The sequence below is a fragment of the Gigantopelta aegis genome, chromosome 3, assembly GCF_016097555.1.
Source record: "Gigantopelta aegis isolate Gae_Host chromosome 3, Gae_host_genome, whole genome shotgun sequence".
NCBI classification, from domain to species: Eukaryota; Metazoa; Mollusca; class Gastropoda; order Neomphalida; family Peltospiridae; genus Gigantopelta; species Gigantopelta aegis.
Genome location: NC_054701.1, coordinates 35819370 through 35841583, shown reverse-complemented (window position 1 = coordinate 35841583; position 22214 = coordinate 35819370). Strand labels below are relative to the sequence as shown.

General features: G+C 36.9%; 2 protein-coding genes across 2 annotated transcripts; both read left to right on the top strand.

The window, feature by feature from the left end:
• Nucleotides 1-1819: 1819 nt before the first annotated feature.
• LOC121367950 (chaoptin-like) lies at nt 1820-17614 on the top strand. The gene is made up of 2 exons (XM_041492420.1): nt 1820-1947; nt 16591-17614. Exon 2 carries the CDS (start codon nt 16598-16600, stop codon nt 17612-17614), a length of 1017 nt encoding a protein of 338 aa, XP_041348354.1. The 5' UTR covers nt 1820-1947; nt 16591-16597.
• Nucleotides 17615-17665: 51 nt separating this feature from the next.
• LOC121367949 (toll-like receptor 2) lies at nt 17666-20333 on the top strand. The gene has a single exon (XM_041492419.1). It carries the CDS (start codon nt 17666-17668, stop codon nt 18713-18715), a length of 1050 nt encoding a protein of 349 aa, XP_041348353.1. The 3' UTR covers nt 18716-20333.
• The last annotated feature ends 1881 nt before the right edge of the window (nt 20334-22214 follow it).

Sequence of the window (22214 nt, the reverse complement as noted above, 5' to 3'; positions counted from 1 at the left end):
CCTTAACTACTCATTCAGTAACCTTGTAATACCGAATTAATACTGGTACCTATCACAATAAAGACAATAACCTACAGTTTACCTAGGTCCTCTAGGATGACTGGCTAAGCTTTAATATTTTAGACAGTGAAGCCTACAATTTACTTCGTCAGATTACCGGAAACACTATCTAAATAATATTGGTATAATGCAGTATTAAAATATTTAAAGTCACATCAATCACATCAAGGTTATTACAACAGAGCAGAAAAATATATTTACCACATCCGGACTGAACTTATATATTTCGTTCAGTGGACGACGTCCGTTCCCCAGCAGCCTTCCAATGTTTCTCCTAAATATATCTAAAATCCTAGCTATTTATTATAAAATCCCAGACTGGTCCGGAGACAGTACGCGGGACCGAATCTTATCATGTGAATTTCCACCACTCCCAGAGTCGATGTACTTTCTTAGGTAACCACTCTCCACATGGCCTCCACATCTGGTCTGGGTGTGTATTAGGGTGCACGGTCGCGCGAAGGTATTACGTAACTACTGGAGACATGGCCTCCTAAAACAATTAACATCGCCACAGGCGAAAAGATAAGAGCATGTTCCGTCACACTTTAGTACTACCTATACTGATAACATACATTTTTCAAAAAGTGTCTACACCTCATAAGGCATATATATTGCATACCGTTTTATACAAATGCAATAGGTCATATTAAACAACAAGATGTTTTAAAATAAAACTCCTGAAGATATTTACTGTCACTTAGGTGTGTGTACTCAGGTATATATGCAGAGACAACAAAGATAGTCAGCGTACCTCTACCCCTTTAAAGAATTCCATTAAAACACATGTTATTCTTTTTCTTTTCAACCCCCTTTCGCTTTATACGTCCACAACTTTCCGTATTATAGCAAAGGTCAAACAAGATTGTCTTAGCATCCTCAACTTTATGATCTATGAAAACATCAGAACACAATTTTACAATGGTATCATGCGGTAATACATCAATTTTGTTTATTTCAAAACAAAGCAGCTCGCGTTTCCTCAGGCCACAGACCACAATTAATTTCGCTATATGTTTCTATATAGCGTTAGTGGCTATAACATTTTTTTATTAATATCAGCAGGCCCTGTATGTACCTTTGACTGCCTGGGGGACACATACCCTGAAAAGGACAACCCTTGTTGTCCAGCTCTTTCTCCCAGCATATTGGTTTAAACAAACAAACAAACACACCCTCTAAACCTGGCCAGAGTACACCCATTTTACATACAAAGCACTACTTTTGCATGGGCCGGAATTACCACAAACAAGTCTTCAACGTTAACAAGTTACACATGTTTACAAACTACATGCTCTCCCCTGTCACTTCAGTCAAATAGTTGTCACTTCATAGCTGTCTGCCATGAAATAATCACAGTTAAACAGCAGACTACATGCGCGGACAAATTTCCGGACAACCAAATGGGAAGATAACTGTAATATAAGGCCTTCTGTGGTGTACTTCTATAAAAACGGATTGCCGCCATGTTGGAACCACATGTATTCTCGTCATTACTGCAACGGTATTCTCGCATTCTTCACATATACGTATAGATGAATTAATAAAGAAATTTACATATCATAACTGATAAAAATTAAAACAAAAGAAACAGGATAGCTCTTGAAGATATTAAGATTGGCGGAGCTCCGACAAACCACGTCCTACCATCTCGCTGCCCATACGCATGAGTCGATATGTACGCTATCGATTTGTTTATTTCCAAGAAAAACTGTTACACAAAGTGGAATTTCCCACTGCACGAGTGATGTGACGTAATGCGCTATAGAGAAAGGGTGTATAAATTAAAAGAGCCTGCGTCCTTGGCACCCGGTCATTCCCGTGGACGAAGCTAAGCGGACAGGACTAAACATCTTTATCGGATTACCACATCCAGGTCTACGCAAGGTTCGATTCTCTTTATTATTATTATTATTATTATTATTTTTTTTTTTCTTTCTTTCTTTCTTTCTTGTTTTTCAGGCTAGCTTTTTTTATATTGGGGTTTATTAATTATTTTCTTTAGTTTTTATCAGTGTGTTTTTGGTTTTCTTTTGTTTTTTTGTTTATTTTATTATTATTTTCGGGGAGGGAGGGGGGGGGGGGTATATAAATGTTGTCATAATATATTGTGTGATTAATGTTTTTTTAAATTGGTTGGCGGAAAATGTATACAACGCAAAACCGTGAAGGTTTGTACAAAACCAGTATATTGTCATAATACATGCAATTGTGTTATATGTCGATGGTAAAAGTTCCATAAAATGGTATCTATAGTAGCAAACGTATACAAATACTACACCATCGAGAAGCCAGCCAACATGATTGAACATGCAGGGCCGTAGCTAGGATATTTTGTTGGGGGGGGGGGGGGGGGAGGACTGAGTAGTTAATAGTCTAAAAGTCCATAAACGGTTAAGAAGATAATTTTCTTTAAGTTTCTATAATTTTTTCCGGAATTTGTGTGCTCTCCCACCCGCTAGCTACGCCCCTGACATGCACTGAGTGTACTGATCATGATGATCGACTGGCTGCCGTTTCCTACCACACCCAGAAATCACACTCACAAGTACTAGTAGTTTTCTTCTAGAATAAAAACGCTTCCTTAATTCTTCGAGAGGTGTATGGGTTTGTTGTTGTTGTTTTTTGTTTATTTTTGTTTGTTTGTTTTGTTTGTTTTGGGGGTACATCCTTGTTATTTTGGTTAGAATCAACAACGATATAAATGACATTACCATTGATATTGAAGAATACCTGATAAGACAAAAAAAACGCTGCTAAGACGATATGCTGACGATACGCTAATAAGACGATAAGCTGCTAAGATGATACGTTGTTAAAGGTAGGGTCAACTCAAACAAGAGCCTTATGTGTTGGAAAGATGCATACCCGGACCACCAACATATACTGACACTTTAACAAATGGAAAACGCGTAATTTTAGAGTTAATAAAAAAACATGATTATTCCTGCTAACTGGGGGCAGCCATTTTGTTTCGTTTTTGTGACGACCGGTAGTATAGCTTGGGACGAAGTGACGTCAGCTCCGTCCATCTCCTCTTAAGCACAGTATAAACAAACGCATTAATTTACGACAAGGCGCTTCGCTTTCATTAACCTGATTTGTAAAACAACGAAACCTTTTTTGAAACTTTCACCAAAAATATAGCAATATATATATATATATATATATATATATATATATATATATTTTATTATTCATTGCTACTGAACGCTGTAAAATCTGGTGGGGTTTTTTGGGGTTTTTTTTGGATGGAGATCAAAGATTAAATATTAATAATTCGTTTATCGCTGTTAAAAGACCATTCCTGCCTTTTAAATTAAAACTTTTATTAGGGAACACATATCAGTGGCGGATCCAGAAAATCCATTGGGGCCCCAAACCATGAGGCGGAATTCCAATGGAAATTTGGGGGAGGTTTGGAGGGGATCGTAAAAAAATGAAAATTAATATATAATAAAATTATAACTATCGTAAACTTTAAGGTGGGGGCAGGGTCCCTGCCCCCCTAGATCCGTCTCTGCATATGATATTTTACCTTCTGAATCTTTGAAAGATACCACTATAATATGGGTTCAGTATGTACTGTTCCACAGAATCCTTGGTACAAATACTTTTTTTCACATGATAAACTACACTGATTCAGATAAATGGACAATCTCCAATAGCTTGCGTGAAACTTTGCAAACAAATTTCTATGATTGTGACAAAAGCTTTGGATAGCTGCAGAAAATTGGATACTTGACAAAATAGAAGTTCACATTTCAATTAATACAAATGTAGATATATACTGATTTGGCTATAAAACTGTAAACCGGTTAACTGTAAAGAAAACCAAACAAAAATCTTCAGTGATCTGTATCGAGAAATAAAGACTGGTTGACGTCTGTCAGTTTTACAAACTGGCCAGATAGCCTGAGTCGGAGCTCAACCCACACTTGGCTCATACTTATATTGAACGTCAGTTATTGAATCCCAACATCGACTCGATTTAGTATTATAATATTCATATGCGTACGGGCTCCCATTTGTGTGTGTGTATGTGGTGGGGAGGGGAGGGAGTGGGGCAGGCCGATTTTTTTTACTGAATTAAATAAAAGTATCTGGATTACAATGTTTATTCATATTAGCATTACTGTTAAACAGCAAACGTATCGATACGTATTTTGACATGGATTACAACTAATACTGTGGGTAGATTGATGGAAATACATGCTTGAACGTGTTCAGGCCAGCTCATTTTGCCCGAATTGTATTCTCTTTTTGAACCCCCCCCCCCCCCCCCCCCCCCCCCCCCCCCCCCCCCCCCCGATTTTGAAGATGGCAGACGTGGTGGCACAGCTGGTAGAAACTTTTAGATAAAGGACGCAGAATTAAGTGTGTATCCTCGAAGACTGTTCGAACTACCTATATATATATACTAGCCCGAGTACTCTGACTGTAGAGGGCTAGACGGACATTTGGAGGGCTCAATATCTGTCCAAATGTCCGTCTAGCCCTCAGCAGAGTACTCGGGCTATCCTACGCCACTGAATAAAGTTTACACACAATATTATAAACATATTCAAGGCTAAACAAAATTATTAAAATATATATTTTGTTAAATTACGCTGCTAACATTAATTATAAGAATTGACCGCAAGTATTTTTCTGATTTAAAAATATGAATTGAAAGAACCATAAGCACACTTTTTGCATGAAGATCTATGCTGAGTTTAGTTCATCAAGGGAAACATCTACGGTCCATTTTTTACAACATTTTGACAATTATTGGACTTCCGATAACAATGAACATCATAATAATAAATATCGCGCCGGAGACGTTTATCTTGATGTTCTATACGGAGTTGTAATGTGTGACACAGTCGATCACCTGATCAGAGGTCATGACCTCTCAAAAGGCATAATATTACACATATCTCTTCCACCGCGGTGTAAGAAAGTCAAGTATGTGCCACTGTGGATTCGATCATGAGCGGCGAAATTGGATGAGTTACGGGTGCCATGCCTCCCCACTCCCTCACTTTTCCCGTTTACTCTGTTCAGAAGGTTGGAAATGCCATACTGTAACACCTGAAATTCATTATTTTCTTAGGGGAACATATAGACTGAAGTTTTGTGCATATACTTCATTGTAAACGCATGCACTGCACGCATCCAGTGTAGAAGCTCTCATTAAAACTAATTATGTATTTCGGCTAAACGGGACGTAGCCCAGTGGTAAAGCACTCGCCTGATGCGCGGTCAGTCTATTTCTCGTTCCAGCCAGTGTACCACGACTGATATATCAAAAGTCGTGGTATTCTTTGCTATCCTGTCTGTGGGATGATGCATATAAAAAATCCCTTGCTACTAACGGAAAAATGTAGCGGGTTTCCTCTCTAAGACTATATGACAAAATTACTACAAATTACTAAAAAATAATTACATCCAAGAGCCATGGTGCCCTTAAACAAAACAAACTTTGACTCGTTTATGACTGGGCTCGCTCCGTTACGTTTGAGGTTGCATTGTACCAAAGACCCCTGCGCGTGATGTAACCTCACCGTGGTGCAGGGGTGTAACATTCTCTTTGAGAATGGCCAATACAGCACAAATTGAAGTTTAGAGTAAAAGTCAGTATCTATCTGTGATATTTGTATTTGTATTCTTGTACAGTTCTTTACACTGTTTTTATTTATATCTTGAATTTTTCTGTTGATGTTGATCATCATCTTGTTTGTTTCCATTACCATAGTTTGATACCCAATAGCCGATGTATTTTTCGTGCTGGGGTGTCTTAAACATTCATTCATCCATTCATTCATTCATTCATGTACCAAAAAAAAAAGTTCTGTGTCAAAGTTCGAGGTGCACCGATGTACGGAGTAATATGTGACATTCATTATTTGTGCAAATACTATTATCCATTGGCAATAAATAAATACATTTTTAAAAAGTATTTGTTGAACAGGTACTATGCAGTATACACAACAATTTGAAACCAGTCCAGATAGCTCCCAAAATGGAACTGCAATTTTCATTAAACATTAAATTAATTTTTTAAAACGGCCACGCCCCCAAAATTTCTTGCAGGTAGATTAAAATGTATGTGAGATGCCACACCTTTTAGTGGTGTACTGCCAGTGTGTGTGTGTGTTAATACGCTGCTTGTATCAGTTTTATTAGTAAACGTTAACATTATTGGCACTAGGAATTGATTTGATTCACCTAGAGATGTTTGCTGAGACATATTTAGTGTAAGGTGACTGATCGCGCTCGCCCGTTAGACTGGTTTTGGCTAAGTATGTATTTTAAATTTTATTATCATTACTTTTTTAGTCAAGTATAGTTTTTAGGTGTTTTTTTAAACCTGTTTTCGCCGAGTGAAATGACATCGCAATGTTCAAATTCTTTGATTAATTATGCAAATATGATGTGTAATCGTTTAACACATACAAATATACACACACATTTTCAGTTATAAAAGTTGAAGTTTGTTTTGTTTAACGACACTATTAGAGCACATTGATTTATTAATCATCGGCTATTGGATGTCAAACATTTTGTAATGTTTTACAATATAGTCTTAGAGAGGAAACCCGCTACATATTTCCATTAGCAGCAAGGGATCTTTTATATGCATCATCACACAGACAATCATCACACATACCACGGCCTTTGGTATATACCAGTCATTGTGCACTGGCTGGAACGAGAAATAGCTCAATGGGCCCACCAACGGGGGATCGACCACGCATCAGCTGAGTGCTACGTCCCGTCTTCTTTCAATTACAATGCACCTTTAAAATGCAGAGCAGTGTTGTCGCGCAGATATTCATCTCTTTTTTTTAATCCACATGCATTGTCGATACACAAATGCTCCTTTCTTTCCTGTTATGTATATGCCTGTCTTTCGGAATGACACGATTACCGAGGCGAGCGTTACGCACAAAAGTTGAAAGTAAACGTATACTGCGCATGTTTTCTAAAAACCAGGAAACGAATAACTGTACGTACGTTTTTCCTCATGTACGGTTACAGAAAGTTGCTACTTATCAGTTTAATGCAGCTGGAAGCACCGTTTGATATCAGTTGACAACATTATTATCATTAAACAACAACAACAACTACAGGATTTGTGACGAATTTCGTGCATCTGTTGAGTATTTCTAATAGACTCGTGCTAGGTTTTACGAGTCTTTGGCATATGTAAGTACTTAGTATACATATTTTTCGAAACCCCTCCCTTCATAAGCAAAAACAATTTTTTTCATTTTTTTAACGCCACCAGTCTAAACGAGTACTGCTACAGTTTGGACTTTTAAACAACATCCCAAAATTATCCCGTCACGTAATCGAGACGGGTCGGGACGTAGCCCAGTGGTAAAGCGCTCGCTTGATGCACGGTCGGTCTAGGATCGATCTCTGTCGGTGGGCCCATTGGGCTATTTCTCGTTCCAGCCAGTGCACCGCGGCTGGTATATCAAAGGCCGTGGTATGTGCTATCATGTCTGTGGGATGGTGCATATAATAGATCCCTTACTACTAATGGAACAATGTAGCGGGTTTCCGCTCTATGACTGTTTAAATTGACCGTATGTTTGACATCCACTAGCCGATGATTTATAAATCGATGTGCTCTAGTGGTGTGTTTAAACAAACAAACAAACAACCGTAATCGAGACATTTGGCTTACATTGCCAGGAACGTGTGTGCATATAACAGGAGGGAGACGTGGTTTTATTTTTTTTCAATTTAATATAATACATGTACTAATAATAAAATATTAATAATTTCGACATCTTTATTTGTATGTTGAATTTATTCATTATGAGAAAGTGCTTAAAAACTAGTCTCCAACAGTCTCGAGTCGCGACTAAAGGCTTATATTTGGATGAACCGGTCAAATAATATAGCTTGCTCACTTAAGCGTAGGAGACAGGGGGTTGGGGGGGGGGGGGGGGGGGGGGGGGGAGGGGGGGTATGTGGGGGTGTTTGGGTGTGTGTGTGTGGATCCGACTGCTGGAGCAAAACCTAAAATTCGGGCAAAAATTATAGAGATATTCAGGAAAAATGTGCTAACCTGATACCTTTCTACGTATTTCCATCATTCTACCCTCAAAATTAGTTGTATACCATGTAAAAATACGTAGTGATTCGTTTGCAACCCTATATAGCTGTTTGGTAGTAATGCTAATATGAATAAATGTTGTTATCCAGCTTGGGACATTTTCGTTTACTTCGGGCAAACAACAACCTGCCCCCCACCCCCGCCCCCTACAAAATGGGAGCCCGTACGCCTATGCTTGCTCAAGTACAATAAACTCTATTTTAATACTGATTCAATCTTGTATTACTGAATCGGACTACTTACTGTGGGATAATAATTGTCTTCCAATCCCTCCTGCTGGCCGATAATGATTTCTATTGTCATACAGAAAGAAAGAAATGTTTTATTTAACGACGCACTCAACACATTTTATTTACGTTTATATGGCGTCGGACATAATATGGTTAAGGACCACAAAGATAGTGAGAGAGGAAACCCGCTGTCGCCACTTCCAGGGCTACTCTTTTCGATTAGCAGCAAGGGATCTTTTATATCCACCATACCATAGACAGGGTAATACATACCAGTCGTGGTGTACTGGCTGGAACGAGAAATAGCCCAATGGGCCCACCGACGGGTATCGATCCCACACCGATCGCGCACCGAGCGAGCGCTGTACCACTGGGCTATGTCCCGCCCATTGTCACACAGAGTTATAGGTAGTAAATGTAATTTAGTATCATAACACATCTGTAGTAGGCCTAATATTTTTTTTTTTAAAGTTTCTTTTGTTTAACGACACACAATTAAAGCACATCGATTTATTAATCACCTGCTATTGGATGTCACACATTTGGTAATTTTGACATCTAGTCTTGGAGGAAACTCGCTACGTTTCCGTTAGTAGCAAGGGATCTTTTATACTATTTGTATTTTACTTTGTATTATGCACCATCCCACAGACAGCATAGCACATACCACGGCCTTTGATATACCAATTGTTGTGCACTGGATAAAACGAGTAATAGTCTAATGGGCCTGACGACAGGGGTCGATCCCAGGCCGACCGCGCATCAAGCGAGCGCTTTACCAATGGGCACCGTCTCGTCCTTGTCATACATAGTTATAGGCAGTGTAAATGTAGTATCAAAACACAGCTTAGGTTTAATAAAGCACACAGATGACAGTCATATCCGTTGTTCTTATGAGAGGTGACAATCATAAAGCAATGAACCACTAGTATTTATAATACTTATTATTAACAGAACAAACAACTAGCATTAATAAAATGGCACTAATCTCTTTGACTGAAACAAAACATCAAAGCTTATAACCGGCCTACTCGTCGTAATCAAGAGACAGTATTGCAATTCTTAGTGAGAAATAACCGGCCTACTCGTCGTGATCAAGTGACATTATTGCAATTCTTAGTGCGAAATAACCGGCCTACTCGTCGTGATCAAGTGACAGTATTGCAATTCTTAGTGCGAAATAACCGGCCTACTCGTCGTAATCAAGTGACAGTATTACAATTCTTGGTGCGAAATAACCGGCCTACTCGTCGTAATCAAGTGACATTATTGCAATTCTTAGTGCGAAATAACCGGCCTAAGCGTCATGATCAAGTGACAGTATTGCAATTCTTAGTGCGAAATAACCGGCCTAAGCGCCGTAATCAAGTGACAGTATTGCAATTCTTGATGCGAAATAACCGGCCTAAGCATCGTAATCAAGGGACTGTATTGCAATTCTTAGTGCGAAATAACCGGCCTACTCGTCGTAATCAAGTGACAGTATTGCAATTCTTAGTGTGAAATAACCGGCCTACTCGTCGTAATCAAGGGACAGTATTGCAATTCTTAGTGCGAAATAACCGGCCTACTCGTCGTAATCAAGTGACAGTATTGTTAGACTCCAAGTAGTTTTTTTAAAGAATTTTGTATGAATATTTTCAACATCCCTTGCACAGTGGAATCCCCAGACCTCTGACCTATAGCTAAGAATACTGTTAACATAGGTGTCAAAAACAGATAGCATTGTTTCAATATTAAAATATTGTCTTTTGCATACGTTTAATAATGAAAACAAGGCTTTTCTTCCCTGATCAGCGAATCGTTTTTGTGTTCGGTTAAATTTACCGTTATAACAGAATAGTAAGCCATGATAAATTAATTCATTTACGACCTCTAACTGTTCACCATTGTATAACCACTTTTCGTTGTCTCGAATGATCCCCCCCCCCCCCATTTCTAAAAATGATGACCTTAGTCTTAGTTGTATTTACAGTTAGGTCCCATTTGGTAGTATATTTTGATAATGAATTTAGCATTGACTGAAGGCCTTCTGGTGTTTCGGCTAGAAGAACCATATCATCGGCATACATAAGTAGGAATATATTTAATGATTGGATGTCGATATAGGGGCAATTATCTGATAAGAAATGCATTTCGCAGTCATTTACAAACATGAAAAATAATATCGGTGATAATACTTCACCTTGGAAAAGGCCGTTTCTACAATTGAAAAAGTTGGATAGCATATTGTTATATTTAACGCAGCATTTCACATTATCATACAGTGACCGAATAACATTAACTATTTTACCATCGATACCAAGTTGAATCATTTTGTACCGTAATTTTTGTCTATTGACATAATCAAATGCTTTACTATAGTCCACGAAGCAGCAATACAGTCGCTTTTTATTCTTCAATATTCGTTCAATTAAAGATTGAAGAATGAAAGCGGCGTCGATCGTTGAGAACTGTTTTCTAAAACCAAATTGAGCGTCACTTATGACATGATTCATTTTATGCCTCTGTAATTATCAGGGTCGTTTGCATTGCCTTTTTTAAAGATAGGAACAATGCACCCCATTGACCAACTGTGTGGAAATGTACCCGAATGGATGAATGTTATGGTTTTGTTGATATATTGCATATGGTGTTTTTAACCACAAACGTTAAGATTGTTGCTTACAGGATTTTATATGGTATAGTATAACCTATAACGGTATCCCAGTCGCCTATCTTGATGCAAAGCCTCAAGTTCGAAAGTCGATCGATCGAGATAGTAAGTCAGTCGATCGAGATAGTAAGTCGATCGATCGAGATAGTAAGTCGATCGATCGAGACATTAAATTGATCGACCGAGAAAAATAATTTGATGTGACGTCCTTTCCCAGCCACCGTACATTCAGAATATGGAACTTTTAACATTTTTCTACCCGGAATAAGGAAAAAATAATATACTGTGCTTTTTTATCGATCTCAAAAAAGCTTTTGATACCATTTGGAGGATAGGACTGAGGTCTAAACTATTAAAATATAATATTGATGGGACATGTTTCAGGGTGATTCATACCATGACGTTTTACTCTCTATATTAATGTTTTACTGCATGCACTGAATGATTCTGTTAATGGTCTTAATCTGCCCTGGAGGCAATGTCCTGACATACTCCTTGCAAAGACTACTTAATATTACAGAAGTATATGCAAATAAATGGAAATTACGATATAATGCAAGTAAAAGTACTATATTGCAATTTGTGCGTACAAGAAAACCATTGTTACAAACTACACTACATTTGGGCAAAATTAAGCTACCTGTTAAAGAATCTGTTGTATATGCTGGTGTCTTGATTATTTCAACTAAATCAACATTAGAACGAACAACCCGAGCTTGTGAGAAACTTAGAAAGCTAATTAATGCTAATCATGATTTTGGTTTGTGCTTTGGTGGTTTTAATCCCATTTCCTCTCTGAAAATCCTGGAAAGAGTTATTTTACCATGTGGTTTATACAGATGTAATGTGTGGGGACGACTATCACTAAAAGAATATGAAATGTTAGAAGTAATCCAGCGCTGCTTCTGTAGAAAGGTGCAGGGTTTCCCTAAACAAACTCCTAATGTAATTACCACATACTCAATTGCACTAATTTCTTTACAAGATCACCAAGCACTGATATTCCTGGGTAAACTTTGTAATGCAAAGTCATCGTTTGTTTTTAAAAATATGTTTTCAGCCAGACTTGGGCAGTACAGGTGTAAGTCACTGTTAATTCATAAAGAGAACTGGAATACTAAGTCTTCTATCTTTAATATGTTACTAGTTTGTAAATATGATTTGTGTGGTGTGATAGATGACTATGTATATAATTCTATGTTTATGACTAAAAGCATATGGTCTCAACTTTTAATGCAAAATATACGTTCTCATGAAACTACGTTAGTAGAAAGACAACTCAAACCTAGACTGTCTCTCTCACGCTATTGTACAATTAGATCTGGTTCTGAACATAGACTATGGAAACTTGCTTTAGAAAAACCACACAGCTTTCGTGATATCGCTAGACTCATTCATGTTGGTTCAACTCCATTGCAATGAAAAGAATGTTTATGTGGCACAGTAGCTCATGATATAGTTAAACACGTGTTTATGTCTTGTCAAATTGAACTTAAAGAAAGATATGTTCTATTTAACAAGGTATGTGACTTGCTTAATGTTGAATTATTTGTGAAGTTATGGGAAGATGAAGATTTGTTTCCGTCATTTTTACTTGGCGGTTTGCCTGTAGATTGCCAATTGTCTCTAGATTACGATATGTGGGAAAGTGTAATGCTACTGGTTAGCTATACACTACGAAGGTGGAACATTCTTCTTCAACACTAATAGTAAAGTTGTACGAAGTTATTTAGATTGATTAGTAACCGTTTTTTGTATTTTTACATTTATTTATTTTGATACTGTATTATGTCCTGTCTATTTGTTATTGTATTTTTTTTTTAATAATCTTCATTTTATGGAGGAAATAAGGAATATCTATCTATCTATCTATAGTAAGATTGAATAGGTATGTAATGGGACATGTTTCAGGGTGATTCATAGCATGTACAGTGGAATTAAATGATGTATCAGAAAGGACGGTGAACTACCAGAATATTTTATGTGCGACATAGGCATGAGACAAGGAGAAAATGTATTCCCTATTTTATTGTCGTTGTTTTTATTTCAAGGCACAACAGTGCAAAGGTATTACGATTAACGCCTTTGATTTTGATATATATCTTGACATAGATCTAACGATTGTTATTGTTATATGCTGATGCCACTGCCCGACTAGACTAGAAACAAATATGACCTTCAACATATGTTAAATGCAAGACATGGAAATTAACAGTAAACGTGTCAAAAACAAAGATTGTCATATTCGGAGGTTCGAAAAAGGACTACAAGAAATGAATGAATATTGTTTGTCAAATGAATATCGTTTACAATTATTTGATGCAATTGTTGTTCCGATATTACTCTGTGGTTGTGAAAACTGGGGATTTGAAAATATTAATATATTAGAAAGTGTACATATCGAGTTTTTACCATATTTATCAAATGCAAGAAAAAGCACACCTGTATATATGTTTGTGACGGTACATGCTCTTAATTTGTTTTCGCCTGTGGCGATTTTAATTGTGTTAGAGGGCCGTGTGCAGTTTCATTGCACGTAGCCCAGATGGGCAACTTGTTACGTAATACTTCGCGCGATCGGGCATTCCAATATGCACTTAGTCCAGCTGGGGAGGCCATGTGGCGAGTAGTTACGTAATACCTCTGCGAGTGCGGTTTTTACAACCGTGATTTGGCGACGATGGCGTCAATAAGTCTGACGATCAGAGAGAAATAATACCGCTTGGTCACGTTGGAAATATCAGATGATAGGGGGAGGTACCGCCTTGTACCCCCAGGCGAATTCTGATTTTATAATAAATAGCTAGTTTTTAGAGATATCTAGAAGAACGAAAAGGAAGCTTCCCGGGAACGTTAGTCCGTTTGGACTTTGGTAAATATCATTTCTGCTCTGTGTATAACCTTGATGTGATTGATGTGACTTTAAAATTTTGATACTGTATTATACCAATATTCTTTAGACAGTGTCTTCGGTCATCTGACGAAGTAAATCGTAGACTTTTTGTTCTAACATTATATGAGTATTTGGTAATATAAAGCTTTGCCAGCCATCCTAGAGGACCTAGGTAAACTGTAGGTTATTGTCTTTATTGTGATAGGTACCAGTATTAATTCTGTGTTACAAGATTACTGAAAGAGTAGTTAAGGGTTAATTAAAAATTAACCCGTTAGGAATAGAGCTGTAATTCCTTTATTAATTAAGTTCCCCAAGAAGCGTTTCTCAATTATCACACGTTACTGAACGAGTAGTAAGGGTTAATTAAAAATTAACCAGTTAGGAATGGTGTTGTAATTCCTTTATTAATTAACTTCTCCTGGAAGCGTTTCTCAATTATCACACGTGTGGGTGTGGTGTAACGGTGAAGTGATTCGCATATTGTGTAACTAGACACCTAGAGATTAACTAATTAAGTGATCAGTTCTGGGTTGTTATTATTGTTGTTATTAATTAACTACTACGGCTGTACATTTGTCAGCGTAGGTTAATACAGATTCCAAAGTGTATTGTGTTTTGTTGTGTTTCTAGTGAGCTAAACGTGCTATAATAATATATACTTTATATAACATCGTATCTCTGATCATACCTAGAGACGAGCCATACTAGGGTTTAACCGCCTGTTACAGAGAGATCTAATAGATATACAGTTAGGAGAGATATTTTGATAATCGTGTTTTATTCAGTTACGGGTATTATAGAATCCCCGTGACAATGTTATATGGAGAGTTTGAAAGAAAACCACTACTGCTTATAATATCCACGTGTATTGTGTGTTTTTGGGCTCGTCTTCTGACAGATAAATGTCCCAAGCTATCAGTACAGATCTACAAATTATTGTTTCTTGACTATATACAATGTGGAACAAACCCTAAATGGATTATCAGTGTTAGAGATATATTTTATAAGCTTGGCCTAAATAATATCTGGGACAAGCAAATGTTTAGTTCAGCAGCATGGTTAAAGACATTAGTTAAAGAAAGCCTGTCAGACCAGTTTTTACAGAATTAGCAAAGTGGCCTTTCAAAATCCAATAACGGTTTAACTTACAGACTATTTAAAGAGAACTTAGTGTTTGAAACATATCTCAACATACTTGATACAACTATGTGCAATACATTTCTTAGATTTTGTATAGGTAACCATTTTTTACCTATTGAAACAGGGAGATGGACCAATATTTTATATGAAAACAGGAAATGTATCTTTGTACTGCTGATGATGTTGGTGATGAATTTCACTACTTATTTATATGTACAAAATGTACAGAAGATAGATGTAAATATATTCACAAATAGTATTTTACAAGACCAAATTTAAACCAATTTACGCAGCTTTTCAATTGTAAAAATATAGTCACCCTTAGAAACTTGTGTAGATTTATAACTATTATTAACAAACATTTCTGTGTTTCTTAAGACTTTCATTATTTACAGTTTATGAATTGGTTTTTCAAACTCTGTTATCTTGATGCTGTTATATTATATATCTATATCTGTATTCCTCAAATGCCATCAAACGATGGCCCAGAGTGTAATAATGTTCTGTTCTGCTCTGTTCTGATGGACAAACCATTAATTAGCACCGTCTAGACACAAAATTACGTACAGGCGGCATTTTGTTTAATATCACAGGGTATTGGGGGTATACCTGCACCCCTAAAATGGTAATGGACATTATCAGCCGTTATGCTTTGTTACTATAAATCATTCTGTAAAACGTAGACGTTCCCATCTAAAATCACAGAACTGACCAATTACGTAGTCCCAAAGAAAAGAACATTATCACTTGGGTATCGTGAATGGTCGTTTTTGCTCTAACGTAGCCTACCAATAGGCCTAATGGTGTAGTCTAGTGATAAAGCATTCCAGCGAGTTCTCCACAGCTGGTGTAACAAAAGCCGTGGTATGTACTATCTTGTCTGTGGGATGGTGGATATAACAGATCACTTGCTGCTAATCGAAAAGAGTAGCCCATGAAATTTCCTCTCTCAATATCTGTGTACTCCTTAACCATATGTCTGACGCCATATAACCGTAAATAAAATGTGTTGAGTGCATCGTTAAATAAAACATTTCCTTCCTTCCTTTTTTCTTTAGATTTCTTAAGAGAGAAAAATACTATAACCCCATTTCGTTCTATTAATGCAAATTGAAATATATTTGGTTAAATAGTTTATTATATTAACCAGTCATTTATGTTGTTTTACAAGTCAGGTTGACGAAAGCGTTTGTTTACACTGTGCATACAGGAGTTGGTAGGAGCTGATGTCACTTCGCTCCAATCTAGAAAACCGGACGCAAAGAAAATAAAAGAAAATGGCTACCCATAGTTAGCAGGAATAATCACGTTTTTTATTATTAAATCTAAACTTACGCGTTTTTCATTTCATTTGTTGGTGTTCCGGGTATGAATCCAACATATAAGGCTCATGTTTGAGTTTATTTCCCCTTTAAGAACTATGGTTTAACTAGTATACCACCAAACCCAGTATAGTTTTAATCAATCAATGACATGTTTTATTATTTTATTACAGGACAAGAATGTTCAGTATGACTTATCGACATGTATGGGCACTCTTAGCGGTTCTTCTCTTCACACGCGACCTTGCATTTGAAGACACTTCCACCACGAAATGTCCAAGTGTGTGCCAGTGTCGACACCACAAAATCGCGATATGTGGCAAATACAACCCCGGCCTGACAAGCATTCCTGCGGTGCCATCTTACATAAAGACATTCGTATTGCTAAATGCCAGAATTCCTATAGTTAACAGGTCGGTTCTGTTACCAATTTCTACCTGCGTCTTGCATACTCTGGAACTTCCCGGCGACGGTATAACGGTTCTAGCAGAGGATACGTTCACAGACTTCCAGGACCTCGAGAAACTTGACCTCAGTGGAAATATCATTCCAGTACCTTTGTTGAGAATGGCTTTTCGGTCTGTTGGAAAACACTTGAATACAATCATTCTCAGTAACATGAGCTCGAACAACGTCAATGAGGACCTGTTTAAAGACACCAATGTTCAAAACGTGTCAGCATTTATTTTTAAGCACAACTACCTTTCGTTTCTAAACGAGTCTGTGTTCGCAAACATGCCATCATTGTCAATGTTGGATGTGAGTTACAATCATATACAAAGTCTTTCCAGCTGGCAAACAATGAACATTAGGATTATAAATATTGGATACAATTGGCTGAGAAAGGTGCCAGATTTCTGCTGGCCCAATGGCAGCACCCGTTATAACAGATTGGAAAACCTGAATGTTGAGAATAACGGAATTTGGACAATTAAGAAGTCTTCATTTTCTTGTCTCGACAATCTAAAGAAACTGACCTTAAATGGCAATCAAATGGGACTCATCCCAAACAATGCCTTTAGAAAACTCCCTCGGTTAGAAATTTTGAATTTAAATTCTCTCGATCAACTGAAAACTATAGACAAGTTTGCATTTAACTCAACCATTCTGCGGCTCCAGTTATTAAAAAATCCTAAAATAACACAGGAGTTGTTTAAGAATGGAATTCCTTTTCGTTTTGCCACTAAATTAAAATAACTAGTTTTGCAGGAAACGCGAATATTACTCCCGTTGGATTCCTTAAGAACGATGCTACTCCAACTTAAGTCCATTGAATATCTGAATCTTCAGAGAACTCAAATAAACACTATCCCACCAAAGACTCTTTCAAATCTTCCCTTTTTGAGAAGATTAGATCTCCAAGGAAATTATCTGGCCGCATGGGATTCCGAGACTTTTAGCAACGTGACCCACTTAGATTATTTAAATCTTGATGGCAATCGCATTAGCATCATCAACGAAACGTCATTCCCGTTTGAGATGAGAAGCAGGATCAAACATATCAATCTGGGCAACAACGACTTTCTTTGTACGTGCGACTTGCTGTGGTTCCGTACGTGGATGACACAAGCGATGAAGAATAAAACTGTCGTGTTCGTTAACTATCCCCAGCGATACTACTGCAAGAATCCCACACACATTCGCCTGGACAAATATAATCCTACACCTGAATCCTGTAAAAAGCTGAATCCTTACGTTATACCTGTGTCAGCTGCTGGGTCTTTTGTCGTCGTGGCGGTGGTGGTCATGGTCGTAGTGTACCGTAATCGCTGGAATATTCGATACTGCTTCTACTCCAGACGACGACGCCAGTATCAGCAGCTCCCGGGAAGAGACGTCAACATCAAATACGACGCGTTTGTGTCATGCGATTCCAGGGACATGGACTGGGTCCTGGCGGAGGTGTGTACCTTTCTGGAAGACGAATTAGGACGCAGGTTGTGCATTCACGAAAGGGACTTTGAGGGAGCGAAGATGATCATTGACAATATTATGGACTGCATGGAGGAGAGCGAGAAAATCATCTTGATAATATCGAATAATTTTGCCAGAAGTAAATGGTGCCAGTGCGAGTTGAAGATAGCTATTGATGAACATCTGGAAAGCGAGAAGCAGGTCATCGTAATCATCCGTGAACCCGTTTACCGAAAGCATATGACTCGACCTCTGAAAGCGCTGTTCGACACAACTACTTACATTGAATGGGGGGAGGATGTCAATGCAAGAGAGATGTTCAGAACTCGCTTGGCTGATTTAATGGGTTGTGAGGATACTGATCGGAATGAAGTGAGGGCCTAAACAGGATTAAGCAGAGCTGTACCTAGCAAAAGTGATATGCAGGGAAGCAGTTGCAAAGGGGCACAATACTGAAAATAGTTTTCTAATGGTTCAAAATAACCTCTTTTTTGTCTAGCGGGACAAGATAGTGTGTCTTTTATTAGCATCTCCCCTTCCAGTTATTTTAGGCTAGGTACGTCCCTATTAATAGATGTTGTGGCGAAAGGGAACGAGCTCGGGGAGCAGAAAAGGATTGGAGAGCAATTACCGCGAGAAGTTCCAGGACGGCAAAAGAAACTAACTCCTGTGATGATAAAAGTATGGAAAATGACAAAAGTCCTGGCTCAGAGTTTTTTAAAAAATATTTTGGATCGACTTGGGTCATTTTATTGTAAGATTGTTTAATTGTAGCTACAATTTGAAAGAAATGTCATGTACACAAAAATTTGGAATAATTACCTGCATCCCAAAATCTGATAAACCAAAACAGTTTCTAAAAAATTGGCGACCAGTCACGTTATTAAATTGTGTATATAAAATAGCCTCTGGTTGTATTGCCAACCGAATCAAAAAAGTCCTAAATAAAATTATATCAGATGATCAAACTGGTTTTATAAAAGGAAGATATATAGGTGAAAATATCAGATTAGTATATGATATTATGCAATACACAGAGGTCCATAATATACCAGGTATGTTGCCGTTAATTGATTTTGAAAAAGCTTTTGATTCGGTGTCTTGGCAGTTTATTCAACAAGCTCTAGATATTTTCAGTTTTAAAATGTCCATAAAAAACTGGATTCTAACATTTTATCATAACTCAGAGTCAAGAATAATACAAAATGGTTTTTTATCTGAAAGTTTTAAACTAGAAAGATGATGTAGGCAAGATGACCCTCTCTCCCCGTATATTTTTATAATATGTGCTGAAATTCTATCAATATTAATAAGAAATAATAAGAATATTAAAGGAATAGAAATTGATGGGCAAGAGTATCTCATATCGCAATATGCAGACGATACAACTTTTATCTTGGATGGATCTCACAAATCCCTTGAAAATACTTTAATCATTTTAGACAAATACGCTATCTCTGGCTTGAAAATAAATTACTCAAAATCGAAAGTTATTTGGATAGGCAGTAACAAATTCTCAAAGGAGGTTTTCCATCATACTAGATGGAGGCTAGAATGGGGTTCTGACCAATTTACTCTTTTAGGGGTGAATTTTTCTGTAAATCTTGAAGATATTGTTATTAAAAAATTGGAACCGAAAATATTAATGATGAAAAAATTAATAAAACAATGGTCTACAAGGAAATTAACAGCATTAGGTAGAATTATTGTTCTGAAAACCTTAATAATCCCTAAAATAACTCATCCCTGACATTGCCAAATTGTTTTTGCTGGGACAATAAATCATTTAAAAAAAAAAAAAAACCCTCCTGTGATGAAACGTCTGAGAGGGACTGGAATAAATATGAAACTGTCTGCTGATAAACTGTATGTGGATGGACGTATTCATGATGGTCCGGCCTCGGTGGCGCAGTGGTTAAGCCATCGGACTACAGACTGGTAGGTACTGGGTTCTGATCCCAGTCGAGGCATGGGATTTTTAATCCAGATACCGACTCCAAACCCTGAGTGAGTGCCCCGCAAGGCTCATTGGGTAGGTGTAAACCACTTGCACCGACCAGTGATCCATAACTGGTTCAACAAAGGCCATAGTTTGTGCTATCCTGCCTGTGGGAAGCGCAAATGAAAGATCCCTTGCTGCCTATCGGAAAAGAGTAGCCTATGTGGCGACAGCGGGTTTCCTGTAAAAAAAACAGTTTCAGAATGACCATACGTTTGACGTACAATAGCCGATGATAAGATAAAAAAATCAATGTGCTCTAGTGGCGTCGTTAAATAAAACAAACTTTTTTTTATTCATGATGGTCCGAGAATTTCAGAATAACCATACGTTTGACGTCCAATAGCCGATGATAAGATAAAAAATCAATGTGCTCTAGTGGCGTCGTTAAATAAAACAAACTTTTTTTAATTCATGATGGTCCGAGAGTTGGGTATAGAACAGCGATGAGGAGCAATTATAATTTTTATATTTTAACTATGAAAGTTTTCAAATAAAACTTAGTGACCCAGGTGTCATTGAATTATTTTGTAAATATATTATGTTTTATCTGAAACATGGCTATCTATAAAAAAATAAAAAAAATAAAAAAAATAAAAAAATAAAGCAAAAAAAAACATTCACAGATTTTTAGACAGTTATACATCAATTCATTGTCCAAGGTTAAGTAAACATAATCGGGCCAAACGTAATAATGGCGGTGTATCTATATTTTATAGATCTACTTCAGAAAAAGGGATTAAGCTGATTGAATGTGATAACAAGGGTATTTTGTGGTTGAAGTTATGTAAAGATTTCTTCAAAGTTAATCAGGACATTTTTATATAGTTAGTTTATATTTCACCAGTTAGTTCAAATCTTCATAGAATTTATATTAAAAAAAAAAAAATTGATTCTGAAGCACTAAACATGCTATCTTAATGTTTTTACAAAATGGCTGTGTGCATATTTGTGGAATTGAAAGCGATAGTATTCAGCTTGAGTATTTAGACAAATATATTGATGGCATGCCATTTACTGATGGTGGATAGACTTTATGAAGACAAAACAGAGGACATTTCTTTATTTATGCTTAATTAGGCAGACGATATGATTTCATTTCTTAAATCGAAAATGGTTTGCATATATTATTAAATAAATTGACAATTTACTGTGATTAGTTTACTGTGAAAACATAACGCTATTTTATTAGAGCTTGGAAGGTTACCTACATGTATCTCTGTTGTATGTAAACAGAAAATATTGATGTATTGGTTTAAAATAATTCATAACAAGGATTCTCATATCTACAAAATGTATAGAATACTACAGAAAATGCTAATACTATTACTAAGTGTAAAAACTGGGCAATGTGTGTTTATGTTTTGTTACAAGAACTTGGATTTTGGTATCTTTGGGAGTCTTAAAGGCATATTGTCACAGACCATTGACCTATTTAACAAAGTATTACCTGAACAAAAATAATTTGATTTGTCCCTAAATGTACTTTATTCACCCATCTTCATAACCACCATACTCCATTTATTAATGACATTTTGTAAAAATAATTGAATTATGGCAATGGTCCAGAATTCAAAAACTAAAATTGCCAAGAGGGATGACATGGATTTCACTCCATCATGGTTCAGTTAAGGTGATGCGATAGCTAGATTTGGTTTACAACAATTAATGTAATTTTTATTTATTATCAATTTTTAGAGAAATGAGGTCCTTAAATCCGTGACAGTATGCCTTTAAGATGTATCAACTGTATCACCACAAAACACTAAACAGTGACTTGGAGATCAGTTATCCAAAATGTGTTTGCTAACATTTCAACGTCTTCATGCTTAAGAAACTATTACAAGTTCAAAACTGATTACTGTTGTGAAGTATATTTAGATA

Excerpts from the sequence above, each read along its gene's own strand:
- LOC121367950 (XM_041492420.1), top strand. The coding sequence starts at position 16,598 with ATGTTCAGTATGACTTATCGACATGTATGGGCACTCTTAGCGGTTCTT.
- LOC121367949 (XM_041492419.1), top strand. The coding sequence starts at position 17,666 with ATGCTACTCCAACTTAAGTCCATTGAATATCTGAATCTTCAGAGAACT.